The following is a 24,485-nucleotide window of genomic DNA, read 5'->3' as shown; positions in this document are numbered from 1 at the left end:
TAAACAGCTAGGAAAGAAAAACTGCAGAGATCGCTTTGAGAAATCTTTACATTCGTAAAAGGAAGTGAAGTTTTAAAAGTTTTATAAATATTCAAAGGCAGAGCGGTCAGGTTAGCACCAAGGCTTCAACAGGACGGAAACACAAACACAAGCTGCTGAGAGAAAATAGATGACAGTCTTAATGTGGCAATGCATTTAATGTGGCAATGCATATAATGTGACAATGCATTTAATGTGGCAATGCATTTAATATGGCAATGTATTGAAGCATCAACCACAAGGAGAAACAAACAGCAATGGTCTGGAAAATTGGAGAATATCCTGGGGGGGGGGGGGGGGGGGAGGTATATAAGCAGCAAAGACCTCAAGGAAAAGGCACTGAAAGACCCCGGAGGGAGGGCAATGATGAGAAATGCTAAATGACCAGATGAAGGATGACGCAAGAATTGCAGAATAGAAACTAGTCAACAATTCATCAGAGACCAGCAGTGAAGCAAAAAAATTATTTAGCTGAAGTTAAGACCAGTAGAAAGGAAGGTTCCATCTGTGAAATATATATGACCAGTAAGAACATGATGGATTTCCTCAGGAGGAAACAATGCAGAAATTAAAAACTTCAGATGAAACTTTGAACTATTGAACTCGGAGGAATCTGCAAAAAGAATCAAAGCTCTGGAGATGACATTAAAACAACAAAATGAACAAATTGACAAAATGAAGTTAAGAAGAATGAGAAATTAATGAGACAATGGAAAATAAGCTAAACTCTGTGAAAAGCAACTAGAAAATAAGATCAAGTCCAATGAAAAATTGATTGGATTTGTTTATTGTCACGTGTACTGAGGTACAGTGAAAAGTATTTTTCTACGAGCAGCTCAACAGATCATCAAGTACATGAAATGAAAAGGAAATAAAAGAAAGTACATAACAGGGCAGCAGAAGGTACGCAATGTAACTACATAACACCGGCATCGGATGAAGCATACAGGGGTGTAGTGTTAATGAGGTCAGTCCATAAGAGGAGTCTAGTAACAGCGGGGAAGAAGCTGTTTTTGAGTCTGTTTATGCGTGTTCTCAGACTTCTGTATCTCCTGCCCGATGGAAGAAGTTGGAAGAGTGAATAAGCTGGGCGGGAGGGGTCTTTGATTATGCTGCCCGCTTTCCCCGGGTAGCGGGAGGTGTAGATGGAGTCTGGATGGGAGGCAAGTCCGTGATATGGACTGGGCTGTGTTTATGACTCTCTGAAGTTTCTTGCGGTCCTGGGCAGAGCAGTTGCCATACTAGGCTGTAATGCCGCCAGATAAGATGCTTTCTGAAAGGAAAATCGCTTATTGTCACAAGTAGGCTTCAAATGAAGTTACTGTGAAAAGCCCCTAGTCGCCACATTCCCGCGCCTGTTCAGGGAGGCTGGTACGGCAATTGAACCGTGCTGCTGGCCTGTCTTGGTCTACTTTAAAAGCCAGCTCTTTAGTCCTGTGCTAAACCAGCCCCATGTATTCTATGGTGCATCTGTAAAAGTTGGTAAGAGTTAATGTGGACATGCTGAATTTCCTTAGTTTCCTGAGGAAGTATAGGCACTGTTGTGCTTTCTTGGTGGTAGCATTGACGTGGGTGGACCAGAACAGATTTTTGGAGATGTGCACCCCATGGAATTTGAAACTGCTAACCATCTCCACCTCGGCCCCATTGATGCTGACAAGAGTGTGTAAAGTACTATGCTTCCTGAAGTAAATGACCAGCTCTTTTGTTTTGCTGGCATTGAGGGAGAGATTATTGTCGCTGCACCACTCCACTAGGTTCTCTCCCTCCTGTATTCTGACTCGTCATTATTTGAGATCCGGTCGTATCGGCAGCAAACTTGTAGATGGAGTTGGAACCAAATTTTTCCACGCAGTCGTGTGTGTGTGTAGGGATTTGGAAGAAAATCAAGTTGACAGCAGAAGCAGCAATTCAGACAGAGAAAGGAACAGACAAATTACATTCCAGAACAAGGTTACTGAAATGATCTCACGAATGGGAAAGTGCAGAACAAGGTTACTGAAATGATCTCACGAATGCGAAAGTGCAAGCTCTAATATGATAAAATGGTTGATGGGACCTGATAGAGGTCTACAAAATTATGAGCGGCATAGACAGAGTGGATAATCAGAGGCTTTTTCCCAGGTAGAGGGGTCAATTACTAGGGGGCATAGGTTTAAGGTGCAGGGGAAGGTTTAGAGATGTACGAGGCAAGTTTTTTTACACAGAGGGTAGTGGGTGCCTGGGAGGTGGTGGAAGCAGGGACGATAGTGACTTTTAAGTGGCATCTTGACAAATACATGAATAGGATGGGAATAGAGGGGTACGGACCCCGGAAGTGCAGAAGATTTTAGTTCAGACGGGCAGCATGATTGGCATAGGCTTGGAGGGCTGAAGGACCTGTTCCTGTGCTGTACTTTCCTTTGTTCTTTGAAAGAGATGCTAAATTGAAGTGCTGGAAAGAGAAGAAACTTCACACGACCCAGAGTACTACAGTCATTCCTTCACATGTGATAGACCGAGATTGTGAAAGCACTGTCAAGACCTAAGACTGTGACGATATGTGCCCGCATGCATTATAATGTAAGGCTGCTGGCAGAGCAAGGGTAAATGTGGGAGTGGAGAGTGGCACCCCCCACAGAGTGATGTATGTAGTCACATGGTCAGAGTACAGTCGAGGACAGAACTCTAAGCAGCAAGCCTGCATGGATGGGCTCCATGCAAAACTACATTTGGAACTGTACATGGTTAAAGCTTAACATTAAAAATGTTTATGTTTAAACACAAACCTCAAAATCTTGTCAATGAGCCATCACCACTGCAGCATTAAAAAAACACATTAAGTACATAAATTACATGGTGTCATAATATAAAACTTCAGTCGTGGATCAAGTTAGATCACTGGAATTATTGTTTGAGACCAGACTCTTGTCGTACTCAGTAGACATGGAGGAACAGATGGTTCATAAACATGTGGATCACTTGTGTAGTAGAGAGATGCTCCAGTAGTCAGTGTTGCCATCAAGAAAAGTTTTCGAACCTGTAAACACCAAAGTACCTAACCAGTCTGTTCTCAATATAACTGATGTCTCCATGGAAGGAAGTAGTAATAAACTGTCTGTGCCAGAAGAGATACCCATTACTGAAACTGTTAATGTCGCCCTCATGGAGGCCTCTCAGACTTCAGTGTTACACTGTTTTTCTGTATCCTGTAAAACAATCAAAGATTATATTCATAAATGTCCAACTCGTGTATAATCTTTAGTTAGAATTTTTAACTTGTGGGCTAGCCCTGCTGTCTCGCGACGCCAAGGTCCCAGGTTTGATCCCGGCTCTGGGTCACTGTCCATGTGGAGTTTGCACATTCTTCCCGTGTTTGCGTGGGTTTCGCCCCCACAACCCAAAGATGTGCATGGTAGGTGGATTGGCCTCGATTAAATTGCCCCTTAATTGGAAAAAATGAATTGGGTACTCTAAATTTATATTTTAAAAATAATTTTGAACTTGTTATTGAAGATTGTATAAAGCAGAGTTAAAGGGGAAGGGATGTGGTGATTGTCCCTTTAAGGGCAACACAACAGAAGAGGATCACCTGTCTTGAGGAACAAATTGGGATCTGAAGTGGGTAATCACACTAGGGGGTGGAGTCCCCTCTCAGGCAGAAGACTTGGAGGGGTTACGGTAGCCATTCTGCTGCTCTAGGGCTCTGTACAGCTTTTCTTATTAATAAATACCTTTCATGTTTCTAAAGAAGTCAGTGAGCGCGCATCATTACAGTAACAGTGATTGATGTCACATTGGTTTTGATGAATTTTCTTTGTTCACAGATGCCAGTCTATGTAATGGGAATTACAAGCAACCAGACACCATTTACATTTGGTAATGCAATACCAGGACTGACATTTCATTGGTCTGTCACTAAAAGGGACATTATTGACCTTGGCACAAGGCATTCTGAGGTAAACTGAGCTGTTGAGTCTCATTAATATTTGCTTACATCTCTTACCTGTGTATATTGTGTAAAACTAGTGTGTGTGTCTGACTGTGCACATAATCTTCAAGGTGAAATGTAATCCCCACATATTGAAACTATTTTATCATTTTCTTGTTATGGTTTATAGAATTTAACACTGTTTTTTGAATGTGTTTTGTGTTTTAGGCAGCTTTTCAGCTTCCAGCAAGTAACAACTTTGCAATGTATGTGTACAGCCGAGTGAAAGGCAGGACTGGACTGAAGGTTGTTGTAAAAGCTACAGATCCAATGGCTGGACAATTTGAAAATAAAGTCAGAGAATTGTCAGATGAAATGCAGATTCAGGTACTGCTGCCATCTCCTTGTCACATTTTTGGCATGTTCATGAGACAAAGCATTCTTGAGATTGAATTGAAAGCAAATGACAAATGGACTGGAGTCTTTTTCTGCAAAGTGTAGCCCTGCAAATTCTGAACCAAATGGCAGAGCATGTGGGTATGGTTCTTAATGAATACTTTCTTATCTGTCTTCACAAAAAGAGCGGGGACAAAGCAGACATTATGGTTGAGGAGGAATGTGAAATATGTGATGTGATAAACATAGGGAGAAAAGAGGTATTAAGGGGATTAGCATCTATCAAAGTGGATAAATCACCAGGGCTGGATGAAATGTACACCAGGCTTTTTAAAAAAATAAAAGCCAGGGGGGAATGTGCCAGAGAACTAGAGGTCTGCAAACTTTGTACCTTTTGTTTAAAAAGGGAGGCAGTCAACCTGACCTTTTGTAGTGGGCAATTTTGTAGTGGGCAACTGCCAGTTAGAAAGGCATGCATTAAGCATTGACAGTCAGCCTGGATTTGTACAGGGAGGTTTTGTCTGACTAATTTGATTGAATGTTTTAAGGAAGCAACCAGGAGGGTTAATGGGAATATTGCAATTGATGTGATCTGTATAGATTGTAGCATGGCTTTTGACAAGGACCCGCATGGCAGACTGGCTTAAAAATAAAACCCCATAGGATCCAGGAAAATGTAGCAAGCTGGATACAAAATTGGCTGAGTGATGAGAAACAAAGATAGACATTTTTAGGAGTGGAAGGCAGTTTCCAATGGGGTTCTGCAGGGCTCAGGACCTGGTCCCCTGCTTTTTGTGGAATGTACTAATGATTTGGATGTTAATGTAGGGAGAAAGATCAAGAAGTTTGTGAACCACACACAAGTTGGTCAGGTGGTAGATAGCAAGGTGGATAGAATTGGGAAGCTATCAATTAGACTAGTCAAATGGACGTGAAAGTGGCACACTAAATTCAACCTAGTGAAGTGTGCGGTGATGCATTTGGGGAGGTCCGACAATGCAAAGGATTACACAATAAATGGGAGGATACTGAGAGATGTGAAAGAAGTGAGGCACCTTGGAGTGAATGTTCACATCCCTGAAGATAGCAGGACAGTAGTTAAAAAGTAGATAGTTAAAAAGACTTATGTAATCCTTCCATTACAAAACATATGTAATCCTTCAACAGGTCAGTGACTATGGGGATAGATTAAAGTGACTGGTAAAAAGATTGGAGGAGGGATTAGGAAATAATTTGTCACTGAGGTTGGTGGGGGTCTGGAACTTGCCTGAAAGTGTAGTAGATGCAGAAACTCGCGACTCATTTAAAAGATGCCCGAGTATGCACCCTGGACGCCATCACAGCTACGGACCAAATGCTGGAAAGTGGGATTAGGCAGAGTGGCCCGTTTTTTGTCTGGCACAGACAAGATGGCCGAGTGTCATAAAATCCCTACAGTGTTGAAGGAGGCCTCTCGGTGCATCGAGTCTGCAAAGCCCCTCTGAAAGAGCCCCCTACCTAGGCTCGCTAGCCTGCCCGAACCCCCCCCCCCCCCCCCCGTAACGCCACCTAACCTTTGGACACCTGGGCGCAATTTAACATGGCCGGTCCACCTAACCTGCACATCTTTGAACTGTGGGAGGAAACTGAAGCACACTGAGGAAACCCAGGTAGACATTGGGAGAACGTGCAAAGTTCACAGTCACCAAACATCGGAATCGAATCGTGGTCCCTCATGCTGTGAGGCAACAATGCTACCAACTGTGCCACCACGTTGCCCTCTTTCTGTGCTGTAAAGTTTCTATGATGAGCATACAGCAGGACATAGATAGGTTGGAGACTTGGGCAGAGAAATGGCAAATGGAGTTTAATCCGGACAAATGTGAGGTAATGCATTTTGGTCAGTTTAACATAGAGGGGAAATATACAGTAAATGGCAAAACTCTTCGGAATATGGAAAGTCAGAGAGATCTGGGCGTACAAGTCCACAGATCTTTGAAAGTGGAAACATAAGTAGACAAGGTAGTCAAGAAAGTGTTGAATATAAAAACTGGCAAGTCATGCTACAATTGTATAGAACATTATTACGGCCGCATTTGGAATATTGTGCACAATTCTAGTTGCCCACTTCCAGAAGGATGTGGAGGCTGTGGAGAGGATGCAGAGGAGGTTTACCAGGATGTTGCCTGGTCTGGAGGGTGTTAGCTATGCGGAGAGGCTGAATAGAATCGGACTGTTTTCATTAGAACGACGGAGGTTGAGGAGCAACCTAATTGAGGTCTACACGATTATGAGAGGCATGGATAGAGTGCATGGGCAGGCACTCTTTCTCAGGTGGAGGGGTCAGTCACAAGGGGGCATAGGTTTAAGGACCGTGGGGCACAGTTTAGAGGAGATGTGCAAGGCAGGTTTTCTTTACACAGGGTGGAGTGTGCCTGAAACACGTTGCCAGGGGATGTTGTGGAAGCAGATACATTAACATTGTTCAAAAGGAATCTTGACAAATACATGGATAGGATGGGTCTAGAGGGATACGGCACTAGGGTTAGGTGGATTGGCTATGCTAAATTGCCCATAGTGTCCACAAAAGGTATGGTGGGGTTACGGGGATGGTGTAGGGTAGAAGTGTGGGCTTAGGTGCTCTTTCCACAGGCCGGTGCAGACTTAATGGTCCGAATAGCCTCCTTCTGCACTGTAAAAGACAAGAGGATAACAGTATTGATCAAAAATATTACAGTTCCACATGGGATCAGTACGCTTGATTGTTCAAAGACTTTAACCTACTTGTTCAGTGTTCAAGAACAGAAAGGGAGCTTGTGCTTTTCTAGGTATTATAGTGAGAAGAATTTAGAAGAGCAACTCTGTAGACGTTCGGAGAAATGTAAAAATAATAGTCATAATAGGGTATTTCAGTTTCACTAATATAGACACAAGAATTTCATCAATATAATATCAGTGGTGGTTAAATTACTAGAGATCGTTGTCAAGGGCAAAAGCAATTATCACCTGGAGAAGCAGGGTTAATGAGGGAGATGGCTTTGTACAAGCAAGTCATTCCCTAAGTATCCTGTTGAATTATTAAGAGGTTGAATGAGGGTAATACAGCAGATGTTATGTATATGCACTTAGAAACGGCAATGATAAACCATCACAAGAGACTTATTTGGAAAATGAATGCAGATGGGATTAAAAAGACCGTGGTCAGGTGATACATAATTGACTAAGGGGTAGAAAACAAACTCGTCCAGAATGGGTATTCTTTCAACTTGCGAGAAGTATGGAACTGGGAACCCTGGTGTCGTTATCAGGATCATTGCTTTTCTTGTTTAATTTTTTAATATGTTCATAGGCATTCTAGCACTGAGCATAGGGAGTGGGAGTGTAAATTTGAAGTTCATAGAAGATGCAAATCTTAGTAAATAGTGAGCATAACAGCAGGTTTCATAAAAGCAGTCTACCAGACATAGACTGGTGAAAGGGGGCAGACCTACAACAGAATTAATACTAATAATCTTTATTAGAGTCACAAGTAGGCTTACATTAACACCTTGGTCCATTAGAGGATGAGAAGGGAGATTTAATAATGGGAGATGAGGAAATGGCTGAGGAACGGAACAGGTTTTTTGGGTCGGTCTTCACAGTGGAAGACACAAATAACATGCCAGTGAATGATCGAAATGAGTCTATGACAGGTGAGGACCTTGAGATGATTGCTATCACTAAGGAGGTAGTGATGGGCAAGCTAATGGGGCTAAAGGTAGACAAGTCTCCTGGCCCTGATGGAATGCATCCCAGAGTGCTAAAAGAAATGGCATGGGAAATTGCAAATGCACTAATAATTTACCAAAATTCACCAGTCTCTGGGGTGGTCCCGGCTGATTGGAAATTGGCAAACGTGACACCACTGTTTAAAAAAGGAGGTAGGCAGAAAGCGGGTAATTATAGGCCAGTGAGCTTAACGTCGATAGTAGGGAAGATGCTGGAATCTATCATCAAGGAAGAAATAGCAAAGCATCTGGATAGAAATTGTCCCATTGGGCAGACACAGCATGGGTTCATAAAGGGCAGGTCGTGCCTAACTAATTTAGTGGAAATTTTTGAGGACATTACCAGTGCGGTAGATAATGAGGAGCCAATGGATGTGGTATATCTGGATTTCCGGAAAGCCTTTGACAAGGTGCCACACAAAAGGTTGCTGCATAAGATAAAGATGCATGGCATTAAGGGTAAAGTAGTAGCATGGATAGAGGATTGGTTAATTAATAGAAAGCAAAGAGTGGGGATTAATGGGTGGATCTCTGGTTGGCAATCAATAGCTAGTGGTGTCCCTCAGGGATCCGTGTTGGGCCCACAATTCTTCACAATTTACATAGATGATTTGGAGTTGGGGACCAAGTTTGCAGACGACACTATGATGAGTGGTAAAGCAAAACGTGCAGAGGATACCGGACGTCTGCAGAGGGATTTGGATATGTTACGGCTAGCGTCTGGCAGATGGAATACAATGTTGACAAATGTGAGGTTATCCATTTTGGTAGGAATAACAGCAAAAGGGATTATTATTTAAATGATAAAATATTAAAACATGCTGCTGTGCAGAGAGACCTGGGTGTGCTAGTGCATGAATCGCAAAACGTTGGTTTACAGGTGCAACAGGTGATTAAGAAGGCAAATGGAATTTTGTCCTTCATTGCTAGAGGGATGGAGTTTAAGACTAGGGAGGTTATGCTGCAATTGTATAAAGTGTTAATGAGGTCACAACTGGAGGATTGTGTTCAGTTTTGGTCTCCTTACCTGAGAAAGGACGTACTGGCGCTGGAGGGTGTGCAGAGGAGATTCCCAGAGCTGAAGGGGTTGGATTACGAGGAGAGGTTGAGTAGACTGGGAACGTACTCGTTGGAATTTAGAAGGATGAGGGGGGATCTTATAGAAACTTATAAAATTATGAAGGGAACAGATGGGATAGATGCGGACAGGTTGTTTCCACTGGCATGTGAAAGCAGAACTAGGGGGCATAGCCTCAAAATAAGGGGAAGTAGATTTAGGACTGAGTTTAGGAGGAACTTCTTCACCCAAAGGATTGTGAATCTATGGAATTCCTTGCCCAGTGAAGCAGTTGAGGCTCCTTCATTAAATCTTTTTAAGATAGAGAGAGTTTTTTTGAAGAATAAAGGGATTAAGGGTTATGGTGTTCGGGCCGGAAAGTGGAGCTGAGTCCACAAAAGATCAGCCATGATCTCGTTGAATGGCGGAGCAGGCTCGAGGGGCCAGATGGCCTACTCCTGCTCCTAGTTCTTATGTTATGTAACACTGCAGTGAAGCTACTGTGAAAAACCCCTAGTCACCCCACTCCAGGAGGGCACCTGTTCGGGTACACTGAGGCAGAATTCAGAATGTCCAATTCGCCTAACAGCACGTCTTTCGGGACTTGTGGGAGGAAAACAGAGTACCCAGAGGAAACCCATGCAGACACTGGGAGAACGTACAGACTCCACACAGACAGTGACCCAAGCCGGGAATTGAACCTGGGATCCTGGCGCTGTGAAGCAACAATGCTAACCACTGCTACCGTAGGAGAAAATAAATGGAGAGGCAATACTCTATAACTCTATTTCGAGTGGGAAACAAGAAGAGAAGAACCTGAGGGTGCATACAAGTCCTTGAAGATTGGAGCATTTGGTATTCTTTTTGAGCAGATAAAGAGAGACCAGATTAAGATATTGAGAATTGAGAGAGGTTTTCACAGAGTAAGGAGAAACTCTTTCTTCTGGCATGTGGATCAGTAACCAGTGGTCAAAGGTTTAAAATAATTGGCATAAAAACGAATTTCTTCAGAGCATTTAGTTTCTGGAAAGCGCTACTTGAAACGGTAGTGAAATTGAAGTCTATAGAAACTTTCAAAAGACAATTGAACCAATTTGCATGGTTGTGTTAAAGCTGGGACGTGGGACGATATTGGACTGCTTTTTCAAAGGGACAAGCCCTATGGTGATTCTGTGCTGTTAAAATTCTATCATTCCCTGATCATTGTAAATACATATATTGTTCTCTTGTTTAATGGAAAGACCTTCTGCCACAGTTGACTAAGTCGGTCTGTCATAAATCTTTCAGATAATGTATTAGGTGGCCAGGAGAAAAAAGCAGGTTCTCTAAATGTGAAATCAGGTGAATGATCTGCTAAGATTTAAAAAAAACAAATAATTACCTGATTTGTTCTACCAAGTTGGCTGACACAAGTGAGATTGAAACCCTAATAAATGCTCCAGAGACCCACTTGGTGGCCAGAACATGGAACTGCAGTTGTCAGATCAATATTTTCTTTTAATAAATTTAGAGTACCCAATTCATTTCTTTCCCAATTAAGGGGCAATTTTAACGTGGCCAATCCACCTACCCGGCACACCTTTGAGTTGTGTGGGCGAAGCCCATGCAGACACTGGGAGAATGTGTAAACTCTCCACGGACAGTGACCCAGAGCCAGGATCGAACCTGGGACCTCTGTGCTGTGAGGAAGCAGTGCTAACCACTGTGCCATCGTGCTGCCCTGTTGTCAGATCAGTATTGAAATCCCATCTGCGTGGGTTTTCTCCAGGTGCTCATATTTCCTCCCACAGTCCAAAAGACGTGCAGGTTAGGTGGATTGGCCATGTTAAATTGCCCTTGGTGTCCAAAGAAAAAGGTTGGATGGGGTTATTGGGTTACAGGGATAGGATGGAAGTGAGGGCTTAAGTGGGTCGGTGGGCAGAATGGGCTCCTTCTGCACTAAATGTTCTATGTCTATGTTAATCCAGCATTGCATGCAGACATCAAAGGAAAGGCCCGTACATCTTTTCACTGGAATATTGCAGGATAGACCAAACTTAATTTTTTTTGTGACATTGCAAATTACATCCAGTTAATGTCTTATCTGTCTGTCTCAACATTGCTTATTTTGGCTCCATTCTAATTCTGCCTTTTTCTCTCTGCACTGCTTTTCTCTCCCCACTTTTCCCTTTCATGGTGTCTTTATAGCGATTGGCTACTTGTAGTTTTAGACAATTTGGGCCATCAATAACAAATTGCTTTTCCTTTTAGGTGTTCGAAAAATTACATTTGCTCAACCCTAAAGTTGAGGCAGAACAGGTACTAATGTCGCCAAACTCTTTGCTAAAACTTCAAACAAATCGGTAAGTTTTAAGAACTGATAGATTGGTAATTAATGTTGTATGATTTAAATGTGTAACTCTGGGGGGGGGGGGGGAGAAACCTAAATTAGAGCAGCAATCCATTTCTTCGTTTTACTTAAAATATGTTTTTGTCACTATTTGTTTGGTTCTGCTGTGACATCTCTTCTATGCAGTCTGAGCATCTTGCGTTTATGGGAATTGTTTCACTTTGCTCTGTATACGTTTTCACAATAGCAGGACCCAGTAGAAATCCCCTATCCTGGTCTTTGTGCAGATTTTTCTTCCTTCTTGAAAGCAGTGTTATGATCCCAGCTGATCTTCAGACTGGTCAAGCAGTTCCCAGAATGAAACCTGTCTTGATTGATCCTAACTTTTATTTTATTTTTTAAGAAACTTTGCAGGTCGGTTTGTGAACAGTCTGCTGATGAACTATTAGCACAAAAATAAAACATTTAATAAAGAAAAATGAACTATGTTACACAAGAAAAGGTTAGGTAAATCTCTATGCAAACACAAAATGACTCAACACTATCCTTCACCCTAGCTATCTCTTGAACAGATTAAATACTTTACCATATCTATTCTATACTCTAATGTTCAGGGCAAGTATGCAGTATATGTGAATTAAGAAGCGAACTGTGATCAGATACATCCACACTCCAAAATATATGACAGATGCGACCAAAACAGTTTCTATGAATAGCTCAACAACTCACCCAGACATCTGTCATACCATGAGCCAACTGGGCTCATAATGGGCAGGGTTGTTCAACATTTCCTTTGGGATCTTCTGGTCCTGCTAATGTATACGGCACTTCATGTAACTCACTCATCCCACCACCACAAAATCCGCTGTGGGGTTGCTTTCAGGATCAGAAGGTCCAGAAAATCCTGCCCAGTGTCTTTTTCACAAGCATTTCCAATTTCCGTGTTTGGAACCAGCCTGGGAATTTTCTCCCACACGTCGCTCTTACTCTGACCGTTCCAACAGGATTCTCCTCAGGGTTTCAATTTCGCCTTCTGAGATTCTTTTGTCCCAGATCTCTGCATACGCTCAAGCTTCACCTTCCAAGCACACTTTCAGATCTTCAGCCATCACCAGCTGAAGACCATTGCTCTAAACGTCGACAGGAAGGAGTCATCAACCATCAGCTACTTCCTTGGATATTCATTTAAAGTGTGCTTCCCCCAGATTTCTTTCATGTGGAGCCTTTTCCTCTACTCCTTTCTTTCAACTTTACTTAACAGGCTCTGTTTCTGATCTTTACCCTTGTCGTTAACTTGCAACGTTCTTCTGGGACCTGTTTCTGTCCTACTCCTTTGTTTGGGATGATCTTTGTTTGGGACCTTCTCCCTGTCCCCCTTCCCTTGTCCTGCTCCCTGGGACGACACAACCTCTACAATGGTGTCCTGGTTCCAGGTCACCTGACTGTTTTACATTTTTATTTCCTTCTGCACTTCAGGTTCCCAGCTTGAAGACAAGAAAACCACTAAATGCACAAATGCAGCCACTTCCTGTCCATGTGAATGCACAGGAGACTGAGGCTCACTGGGAACTGTAGTTCCTGGCTTCTAAACTCCCGATCTCCGAATGCCAATAAGGTAACTATCGGAGTTTGTCACAGCAGACTAAGTTCATAAAATTATTTCAAATTATTGAGCTGCTTTTTTAAAAATAAATTTAGAGTACCCAATTAATTTTTTCCAATTAAGGGACAATTTAGCATAGCCAATCCACCTACTCTGCACATCTTTGGGTTATGGGGGCGAAACCCACACAGACACGGGGAGAATGTGACATTGAACTGCTTTTTATACATTAAGGTAAAAACAAGACTACAATTAAGATCCAGGTCATTTTAGTGCAATTTATGCAACTCCAAATTTTAACATACATAATGTCCGCATTATGCTTCCCCTCTTTAGCAGATTCACAAACGGATCCATTCTTCCATTTTTGGGGCTTTTCTGTTTTAGTTACACTCCTGTTGCAAATTGACAGACTTCTCGTAGAGTGTCTGATATTCTGCTTTAATTCTGATCACGGGCAAAAATAAAAATGATCTAAAACGTTCCCATGCAATCGTAGTGAAGTGTGTATCAATTATAGAGACAGGCCACTGAATTTATTATGTAGACCTTGAGCAAACTGCAACAAGGCTGGATCATTTGTACCCTAGCTACCTAGTTTCAAATTGAACTTGTTTTTAAACTTGCAGTAATTCACTATGCCTTTAAAATACAGTAACTATTTTTACAAATCTTTTGCCTTGCAACAATTAATGCTGATCGACGATGGTCTTTAAGACACATTTATGGGTTCAATTTGATCTCTATTTATTTGGAGTTATAACGGTCACCATTTGAATCAGCTTTATCTGACCAAAACGGATTGCTGATGTCAAATCATTGTCCATCATCCCTATTTCACTGACTTCCCAGAACCTGGAGTGTAAAAACCTAACCAACCTTTTTTTTTAAAATAAAAGCAACCCAACAAAAAAGAAAATTGCTTTTTGAAGAGCCTTAACAACTACTTGGTTGCAAAAGCAAAAGACTGTGCCTGCTGAAAATCTGAAATGAAAAATGCTGGATTTCGGTCAGACAGCATCTGCAGAGAGCAACAGACTTTGTTTCAGGTCAATAACCTTACATAATAATTGGAATTGAAGTTTTGATGCTTAACTATTAAAATTGCCGAGTTTTCATTAGTTGTCTTCCAAATAATCAATAAAGTCATGAAGGGGTAGCACAGTGGTTAACACTGCTGCCTCACAGTGCCAGGGACTCTGGTTCAAATCTGGCCTTGGATGAATGTGTGGAATTTGATTGTTCCCTCTGTGTCTGCGAGGGTTTCCGCCCACGGTCCAAAGATGTGCATGTTGGGTGGATTGGCCATGCTAATTTGCCCCTTAGTGCCTTAGGTTTACACGGATAGGGCGGTGGAGTGGGCCTAGGTAGGATGCTCTTTCGGAAGGTCGGTGCAGACTCGCTGGGTCAAATGGCCTCCTGCACTGTAGGCATTCTAAGATTATATGGCCTTAATGCCATTTTTCTGCCTGCTCCCCGTAACCTTTGACTCCCTTGCCAATCAAAACACTGTCTAACTGGGCAGCACGGTGACCATGGGGAGTTTACACATTCTCCCCGTATCTGTGTGGGTCTCACCCCCACAGCCCAAAGATGATTTAGGGCAGCACAGTAGCACAGTGGTTAGCATTGTGGCTTCACAGCGCCAGGGTCCCAGGTTCGATTCCCTGCTGGGTCACTGTCTGTGTGGAGTCTGCACGTTCTCCCCGTGTCTGCTTGGGTTTCCGCCGGGTACTCCGGTTTCCTCCCACAGTCCAAAGATGTGCAAATTAGATGGATTGGCCATGAGAAATTGCCCTTAGTGACCAAAAAAGGTTAGATGGGGTTATTGGGTTACGGGAATAGGGTGGAAGTGAGGGCTTAAGTGGGCTGGTGCAGACTCGATGGGCCGAATGGCCTCTTTCTGCACTGTATGTTCTATGTAAATCTATGTGCAAGGTAGGTGGATTGGCCATGTTTAATTGCCCCTTAATGGAAAAAAATTAAAATAAAGCTGTACATTCAATGACGCAGCCTCCAGTACTCACTTACGAAGAGAACTCCAAACACTAATGATTCTCGAAAATAAATTACTACTAACATCCATCTTAAATGATCCTTGCTTTGAAACTGTCTCCATTTCTAATTCTGCCATGAGGGTAAATATCCCCTCAGCATCTACCCTATTATGTACTCTCAGAATCTTGTATGTTTCAATAAGATCACCTCATTCTTCTGAACTCCAGTGAGTATAGGCACAGCCTGCTTAACCTTTCCTCAAAGAATTGCATAAACTGGCTACAGACAGGAATGACCCACATCTCTGTGATTTTTTGGAGACCCACTATCTGGGTGAACAGGTCAAATCGATCAAGCTACTCGGGAGACCATGTAACCAACCTGCGGAGATTGGGTGCTCCTGAAAACAGAATGGCTGAGTACTTATTTGACAAGCACACCTTGGGTAAAGACAGCAGTTGAACACCTAAACTGTCTATCCCTTGCTGCTTGCAGCACTCTAAAGCTCTGTGCATGTTTAATTTATGTTTGTAGTCTGTCCCACTCATGTAATTGATTGTACCAACGTAAACTTGAATGGTTCGATTAAGCTATATATTGGTGGATTTTGAAGTGTACTTGTAGAAAGTGTTCTTTGGCTTATCTCCAAATAAAGCAATTTGAACGGAAAAAAAAAAAATATTACTCCATCTACCAGATTTTTGCCCATTCACCTAATCTGCCTATATCCCTTTGCAGACTCTTTGTACCTGTATTCTCCTTGCAACTTTCATTCCTGCCTATCTTTGTATCATGAGGAAGTTTGGTTATAATTCAGTTTGTCCCTTCACCCAAATCATTCATCTATACCAAAGATAGTTGAGACCCCAGCACTGATCCCTGTGGCACTCACATTAGTTAGTTTGCCAACCTAAAAATAGCCTTTTTATGACGACTGTTTGCTAACAATTCACTCTTCCTCTATTGATCTGTTTGAGCAGCTGACAGAAAAATGTTTTCATTATACCTCGGTACACATGACAAATCAACCGTCCATCGTAATATATAACCACCAACGCAATATGTTCTCATGTTGTGTCGTAACCTATTATGTGGCACCTTGTTGAATGACTTTTGTAAATCCAAATACTTCTATTGGTTCCATGTCATCTATCCTTTCTTTGCATTCTCAAAGAACTCCAATTAGTCACCACTACCTCTTTCACAAAGCTAGGATCCTGCGGAAGGAGGCCATTCGGCCATTGAGTCTGCACCACCCTATCCCCATAACCCCGCCTAACCTGCTCATCTTGGACTGTGGGAGGAAACTGGAACATCCGGAGGAAACCCACGCAAGCATGGGGAGAGCGTGCAAACTCCACACAATCGGTCATGGTCAAAATTAAACCCAGGTTCCTGAGGTTGAGGCAGGCGTGCTAACCACCGTGTCAGTGTGCCATCCAACTATGTTAACTCAGCCTGATTGTGTATGATTTTTTAAAATGTCCTACACTACGGCTTTAATAATAGAATTTTTCTAATGACAAACTTTAGGCTAATTGGCCTCTAGTTTCCTGCTTTCTGTTTCTCCTTTCTTAAACAGACGTGATATTTGTGGTTTTCCAATTCCTGGGACCTTTCCAGAATCTGGGGAATTTTGTAAGATTGCAGCCAGCTAAATAACATTGGTATGCAGGATGTAACAAATAGTAACTCCTATAAACATGAATCTCTTCTACAATCCGTTTTGGAGGAGCCAGATCACTCTAACTTGCCTAAATTAAAATTTGCGCTCATTCTTTTTCCTAATTGCAAAAGAATGAGAAATAACTTAATCTGTATGAATGTTTTCTTTATTCATGCAATTCAAGTGTTGCTGAGAGGATTAGCATTTGCTGTCCGTCCCTGATTGCTGTTGAGAAAGTGATGGTGTGTCACTTCTTGAACCGCTGCAGTCTGTGTGGTGAAGATACCCCTACAGTGCTATTAGGTAGGGATTGTTATTCTTTGCCTGAGATCAAGCTAGTGCTTGACAGCAGGTCAAAGTCTAAGCTAGTGATGCAACCGTACAGAGACATTAAGGGAGACATCTATTCCCAGGCAGCAGAACAAAGCCAATAAGAGAACGCTCATTCATTTCTGACAAGTACAAAGATAAACTCAAAGTATAAATTGACCAGATTAAAAGGCAATGTGAGAACGAAGTAAATGAGAAACAAACGTATTGCAATGACAAAGTAGAAAATGGAACACTTTTAAATAATTTTTGTAAGAGTTGCCCGAAGAAAAGCATTTTTAAAAACACAAAATGGAAATAGTATCTGTTGGAAGACCTATATTGGTCTGTCAGTTAATATTTCCAAATGTATCCTAGTGCGGCTGGGGTATAAGTTTGGATTTGTTTAATTTGACTGAAGGCACCGATTACTAAGGCTTGATGGAGATTGCATGTGGTTTAAATGTAGTCTTCGGCAATCACTCACTAACTAGTATAATTGAACACCTAAGAAATTCTGTCACTGGTCATGGGTTCTGGGGTTCTTGTGTGGCTGATGAGCCCTATACTAGAGCAGCATCTTTGAACGCACATTCAGCAGATGTTTCTGGGAGCTGGAATTGTTCTTTTTACTTGAGACTGCTGGCATTCCTTTCTCATGTTCCTTTTCTGGGTTCCCTCTTGCTGTTGCGTGTTGTCGAAGAATTGTGTTCCTTCAATCAGGTGGTTCCTCCAGGTAAGTTTCTTCTAAGCAAGTGTTAATGTCTATGTTACATTTCTTGAGCTAAGCCTTCAGGGTGTCTTTGAAGCACTTCCTTTCTCCTCCTCTAGTTCGGGTTCCTGCCTTGAGCTGGGTGAAGAATTGCTTTGGCAATCGGGACTCTGGTTTAAATGTATACATACAGTTTCTCTTGATGTTTGGAATTACAGCAATTCCAGGCTACTGGGCTCAGCATGCACTTGTTGCACTTGTTGGAATTGACTATCTTCAGCTGTTAGTATGAAGTGAGCGCTTAAAATAAACCTATATCTTGATCTCCAATATGTGCATGTGCAGCACCTGTGTTACTCCCAGAGCAGCATGTTGCATTTTATTCATGTTTGCTGTCAAAAGGGTTTGGTTGAGCCTGTGATATTCATCAAAGAACTGTTTCCAACACGAGTGAAATAAATTTGGCAAACACTACAGCACAAACTTTGAAACAAGATAAAAACATAGCTGAGGAGGGTCAGGACCAGAAAGGTGAATTGAACTTGCAGCTACTGCTTGTTTTAAAAGATAAAGCCCTCTCCTACTTGTCAGAGGGATTGACGCACTATGTTTGTATCTCTGTTTCTGGGAGATTTCCAAGTTACTTTTAGGTCCAGTGACAGACTGGTCATGGGTCTATTGCTTTAGTACAATGCTGAGCGTGTTCAACAATTAATCCCCTAGTTTGGATTAGAGTTGGCTCCAAACTAATCAGATCACCTGACTTTCTCAATCTTTCTTCCCTTCCCAACTCTGGTCTGTGTCTGGTTCTTTTTAAGAAAATGTGCATGCCTATATACCATCACCATTGATAGGTGATCAGATAGGGTTGATGAAACACTGCAAATGTTGGATGGTGATATCTGTATACAAAAGGGCTTCACTTTTGAAAAGTATCACCTTCCTTTAGCAACTAGAAAATCATTTTAGTTAATCACAGTGATGCTTGATTGGCAGAGATGGTGTGGCTTCTCTCAGTTATCGAGTACAAGACTCTTCTGACAAAACTCCTGTGATTCAAGTGGATGAAAATGGACTTCTGGCTTCTGGTCCCATAACTGGAACTTCAACAATTGAAGTGATATCTGAAGAACAGTTTGGTATAAACCAGACAATCACAGTTGCAGTTAAGGTAAGAAATAACTATGATTAAATTGATTAATTTGAATTGTCTAAAAATAACTCCATTACAATTTTTATTTGAGAAATATTTCAATAATTTCAAATTTTCCAGAATATTTGAGAAGGAGACAAACTTCAAAGCTTTACTGTGGTAAAATTGGTGGGAGAGAGAAAACGTGGCTCTTCAAATTGATCTCTATTACTATCTATTATTTCAAACTTCCATAAGACCAAAAGGTATAGCAGCAGAATTAGGCCATTTGGCCCATTGAGTCTGCCCATTGCTCCACCATTTAATCATGGCTGATATGTTTCTCATCCCCATTCTCCTGCCTTCTCCCCATAACCTATGATCCCTTTACTAATCAAGAACCTATTTATCTCTGTCTTAAAGACACTCAGTGATTTGGTCTCCACAACCTTCTGCGGAAATGAGTTCCACAGATTCACCACCCTCTGGCTAAAGAAATCCCTCCTCACCTCTGTTTTAAAGGATCAGTCTGAGGCTGTTTCCCAGCTTCTAGTTACTCCTAATCGTGGAAACATCCTCTCCACGTCCACTCCATCTGAGGCCTCTGAGTAATTTTGCAAGTTTCAATGAGATTCTCTCTCCCCCTCCCCCCCCCCCCCCCTCCCCCCCCATCCTTCTAAACTTCATTGAATACACACCCAGAGTCCTCAATCACTCCTCACAAGACATGACAAGTCCTTCATTACAGGGATCATTCTTGTGAACCTCCTCTGGACCCTTTCCAAGGCCAGCACAACCTTCCTTAGATACAGGGCCCAAAACTGCTCACAATACTCCAAATGTGGTCTCACCAGAGCCTTATACAGCCACAACAGTACCTCCCTGCTCCTGCTCTTATATTCTAGCCCTCTCAACACGAATGCTAACATTGCATTTGCCTTCCTGTGTGCCAACTGAATCTGCGTGTTAACCTGAAGAGAATCCTGAACTAGGACTCCTAAGTCCCCTTGTGCTTCTGATATCCGAAGCCTTTTCCCATTTAGAAAATAGTCTGTGTCTATGCTGACTCAGTCCTATTTTACCATGCACTTCTAAGTACCCCACAAACTCAACCTTAACAATAAGACTAAAATCTTAGCAACAACTGAAGCTCGGCTATCCAGCCTCTGATTTCCTGTCTTCTACCTCCCTCCCTTCTTAAATAGGGATGTTACATCGGCCATTTTCCAATCCTCTGGGACTCTCCTGGCCTCCTGTGATTACTGAAAAATCACCACCAATGCTCCCACAATCTCCTCCGTTATCTCCTTCAGAACTCTGGGTTGTAATCCATCCGGTCCTGGTGATTTATGTACCTTCAGACCTTTCAGCTTTCCGAGCACCATCTTGGTGATGGCCACTACGTTCACCTCTGCCCCCTGACTCTCTTGAAAAGTTCAGGTATGCCACTGGTGTCTTCCACTGTGAAGACGGCTGTAAAGTATCTATTCAGTTCCTTTGCCATTTCTTTGTTTCCCATTAGTACTTCTCCAGCCTCAATTTCCAGTGATCCAATGTCCATTCTTGCCTCTCTCTTACTATTTTGCAATATTACTAGCTAGCTTACACTCGTATTCCATCTTCTCCCCCCACTAAATGCTTTGTTAGTTGGCCTCTGCTTGCTTTTAAATCCTCTGGCTTCCCACAAGCCCTCACCACCTTGTATGCTTTTTATTTTGCTTTTATGCTATCCTTGACGTCCCTTGTCAGCCATGGTTGACTTATCCTCCCCTTAGCATGTTTCTGCCTTGGAATGAATTTCTGTTGTGCCTCCTGAATAACCCCTAAAAACTCCTGCAATTGCTGGTCCACTATCTTCCCTGCTAGGCTCCCCTTCTAATCTAATCTGACCAGCTCCTCTCTCATGTCTTTGTAGTTACCGTTACTCATTGTAAAACCATTACATCTGGTTGCAGCTTCCCCCTCAAACTGCAGGTGAACCCTAAAGGTCTAAGTTACCTAATCAAGTCTGCACATCACCAAATTCCCTGTTCTCTGGTGAACTCTAACACAAGCTGCTCCAAAAAACCATCCCGTAGACATTCCACAAATTCCTTTTCTTGAATCAGCTACCAACCTGATTTTCCCAGTGCACCTGCCTTTCTTATGTGCTTTTTGTATCTCCTGATTTTCTGCCCCACATCCTAACTACTAGGGGGCCTGTACATAATTCCCATCAAGGTCTTTTTTCCTTTGCGATTCCTCAACTCTACCTACACAGATTCTATGCGTTCCGACCCTATATTGCTTACTATTGATTTAAATTCAATCCTTACCAACAATGCAACCCCGCCCCATCTGCCTGTCCTTTTCTATAGGGCACATATCCTTGGAGGTTTAGATCCCAGCCCTGATCCCCTTGCAGCCATGTATCTGTGATGCCCACAACATCATATCTGCCAATTTCTTCTTTTTTTTATTTAGAGTACCCAATTATTTTTTTTCCCAATTAAGGCGCAATTTAGCATGGCCAATCCACCTAACCTGCACATCTTTGGGTTGTGGGGGTGAAACCCACGCAGACATGGGGAGAATGTGCAAACTCCACACGGACAGTGACCCAGGGCCCAGATTCGAACCCGGGTCCTCAGTGCCGCAGTCCCAGCGCTAACCACTGTGCCACATACCGCCCATATCTGCCAATTTCAATGTGCACAACAAGCTCAATTACCTTATTTCGTATACTGCGCGCATTCAGGTACAACACCCTCAGCCTTGCGTTGACTGCCCCCCTGTTTTGCTGTGCCTCAAGTTAGATTCCTGCCACTTTCCATATTCTGTTCTATTACATATTCTAGAAACTTGACTAACCTGTCCTGAGCCCTCGGCCCCTATAGCTAGTTTAAAGTTCTCATCATTAACCTGCACTCTCACCTTCTCCTTTAACTTTGATTTTCCAATTTACCATACAACTGAACCTTCCCCACCACTATTTAGGTTAAAGCCTTAGTTATGTGATTCACCAGAACTCTGGTCCCAGCTTGATTCAGGTGAAGACCATCCCATCGGAACAGCTCCCTCCTTCCCCAGTACTGATGCCAATGTCCAATGAATTCAAAACCATTTCCCCACATCAACCTTTGAGCCATGCATTTACCTCTTTAATCTTATTGACCCTGTGCCAATTAGCTCGTGGCTGAGGTAGTAATCCGGAGATTGTGACCTTTTTGGTTCTGCTTTTTAATGTAGCCCCTTCTAGAATCTACCTATGCCATTGGTATTGATGTGGACCACGACAACTGGATCTTTTCTTCTCTGTCCCCCACACTTGAATGGCTCCCTGTGCCACAGTGCTGTGGTCAGTTTGCTCATCCTCCCCACAGTCCCTGTTCTCATCTGGGCAGGGAGCAAGAATCCCAAACCTGTTGGACAAGGGCTGAGGCTCCTGCACCCATACCCTCTTAGATCCCTCTACCTACTTAACTCGTATTCACACCGTCCTGTCCCTGACCACTGGCCAAATTGAAGGTAGTTAATATAAGGGGTGTGACTGCCTTCTGAAACAAAGGGCTCAGGTAACTCTCCCCCTCCCTGATATGTCACAGCGTTCCAAGTTCAGACTCCAGCTCATGAACTCTGAGCTGAAGTTCCTCAAACAACCAACACTTGCTACAGATGTGTTCACTAGGAACTGCAATGGGGTCCACCAGCTCCCACATCATGCAGGAACAACACATCACCTGGCGCTGCACCTCTATTTCACTTAATTTGTTTTTTTGAATTAAAATTTCTTTGCATTTCCCACTTTGTTAATGGTGAGCTCCTCCCCTACATCTCTTCAAACTGGCTGGGTCCACTACTCTCCGCACTGTTTCTGGCACTGAGACCCTGTGGCACAATTTGAAGAGCAGGGCATTCTGGTGTACAAGATGGCATTTTTCCCTCAATCAGACTCCCTGAAATAGATTATCTGGCATTTGTCACATTGCTATTTAAAGTTGTAGAGGTCTACAGTACAGAAAAGGCCCTCCAGCCCATCGCATCTGTGCCGGTCAAAACCACCTAACTACTCTAATCCCATTTGTGCAAACATTGCTGTCCACAATTTGGCTGTTGCACTTTTCTGCCTTACAAAAGTACTTAATTGTTTGTAATATGCTTTAGGACCCCTTGGGTTGTGAAATACACTATTCCTACATTGTATATAAAAAAGGCATCTTCAGTTTCCGGAGAATGGGACAGCTGTAACATGTGTAAAATTAGTCTATCTTCATAAAATATGCCATGTTATGGTGTTTATCTTTTAACTGTGTGATGTCTTGAGATACCTGCTGGTAATGTATTAAAATTACCACATTCTAATATCCCCTACTTCCAGTGGAAGTTTCTGTTTTACACTTGATTCACCCAGGATATCTGAAACTGCCTAGTTGACCTTTTCACCATCTAAACCAGTGTTTTGAATTTCAGTATGATCCAAACATTCCTTGGATATTAAAATAATTTAGCTTATTTTAAAGTGGTTTCGGAATAATACAATGTTTTAGGTTATAACTTTAAACTCCATGGGGAGGGTTTGGACCTATTTTAAAGCAATAAAGAAAAACATTAGAAATTGGACAAATCGTTTTTTGTTTATTCAAAGCAGATAAATTCCTTTATGCTGATCTTAAATTTTGGTTTATTTTTGATACCTTTGCAAAGGAAATTGTGGTATTATGCACTGTGCTCCCTTTTGTGGTTTCCATACTTTTTAGGTTGCACCTGTCTCTTACTTGAGAATCAGCACAAGTCCGGTAATGCATACACTTAACAAGGAGTCTCCATCAGCCATTCCAGTGGGGATAACTTTAACTTTGACTGTTCATTTCCATGACCATTCTGGAGACACCTTCCATGCTCAGAATACAATAGTAAACTTTGCTATGAACAGGTAAACCAATGATGGTTGTTACTGTCTATCCATATTGAAAAGTTAATATGTGGTATCCATGGCTTTACAAATTAACTGTTACCTCAGGGCCTAATAGAACCATACACTAATGCAGTGTTAATCGTACAATTAACAGGTTGTATGTACTCGTCTATTTGTGGCTCCTTTGTGAAATTGCATTAATTCACATTTTGTGTGTATTTTAAGTATATTGCGAGAGGAGGGGGTGAATCTTCCATGGTGTTGCTATGATAAGAGAGAGGTTTTAAAAGACCAGAAATGTCATGATAAATAGTATTACCATGGGCACTAACATAATATTGGGGTTGACCCTGGGAGTAATGGGAAGTGGGCCCCAGAGATGGAAACTTGGTATCTCGTAGAACCATAGAATCAGAATTCTACAGTGTAGAGGGAGGCCATTTGGCCCATCGAGTCAGCGCCGACCTCTGAAAGAGCTCCCTACATGGACTTACTCCCCACCTTATCCCCATAACCCCACCTAACCTAACCCGCACATCTTTGGACACTTCTAGGTCATTTAGCATGGCCAATCTACCTAGCCTACACATCTTTGGGTTGTGGGAAGTACCAGAGCACCCGGAGGAAGTGAAAACTCCGCGCAGGCGGTTATCTAAGACCAGAATTGAACCCGAGTCCCTGGTGCTGTGAGGCA

General features: G+C 42.4%; 1 protein-coding gene across 1 annotated transcript in view; it reads left to right on the top strand.

Moving 5' to 3' along the window:
• The window catches only part of nup210 (nucleoporin 210), a 164,504-nt gene that overhangs the window by 110,360 nt on the left and 29,659 nt on the right, over positions 1-24,485 (top strand). Inside the window, exons 27-31 of the mRNA XM_038812717.1 lie at positions 3,846-3,977; positions 4,178-4,336; positions 11,399-11,490; positions 18,762-18,936; positions 23,634-23,809. Of these exons, the coding sequence (XP_038668645.1) occupies positions 3,846-3,977; positions 4,178-4,336; positions 11,399-11,490; positions 18,762-18,936; positions 23,634-23,809 (734 nt within the window). The remainder of the gene's footprint in view (positions 1-3,845; positions 3,978-4,177; positions 4,337-11,398; positions 11,491-18,761; positions 18,937-23,633; positions 23,810-24,485) is intronic.

The sequence above is a fragment of the Scyliorhinus canicula genome, chromosome 11 (genome assembly GCF_902713615.1).
Source record: "Scyliorhinus canicula chromosome 11, sScyCan1.1, whole genome shotgun sequence".
NCBI classification, from domain to species: Eukaryota; Metazoa; Chordata; class Chondrichthyes; order Carcharhiniformes; family Scyliorhinidae; genus Scyliorhinus; species Scyliorhinus canicula.
Note: the sequence above shows the minus strand (reverse complement) of the source record. Positions and strands in the feature narration are given on the sequence as shown.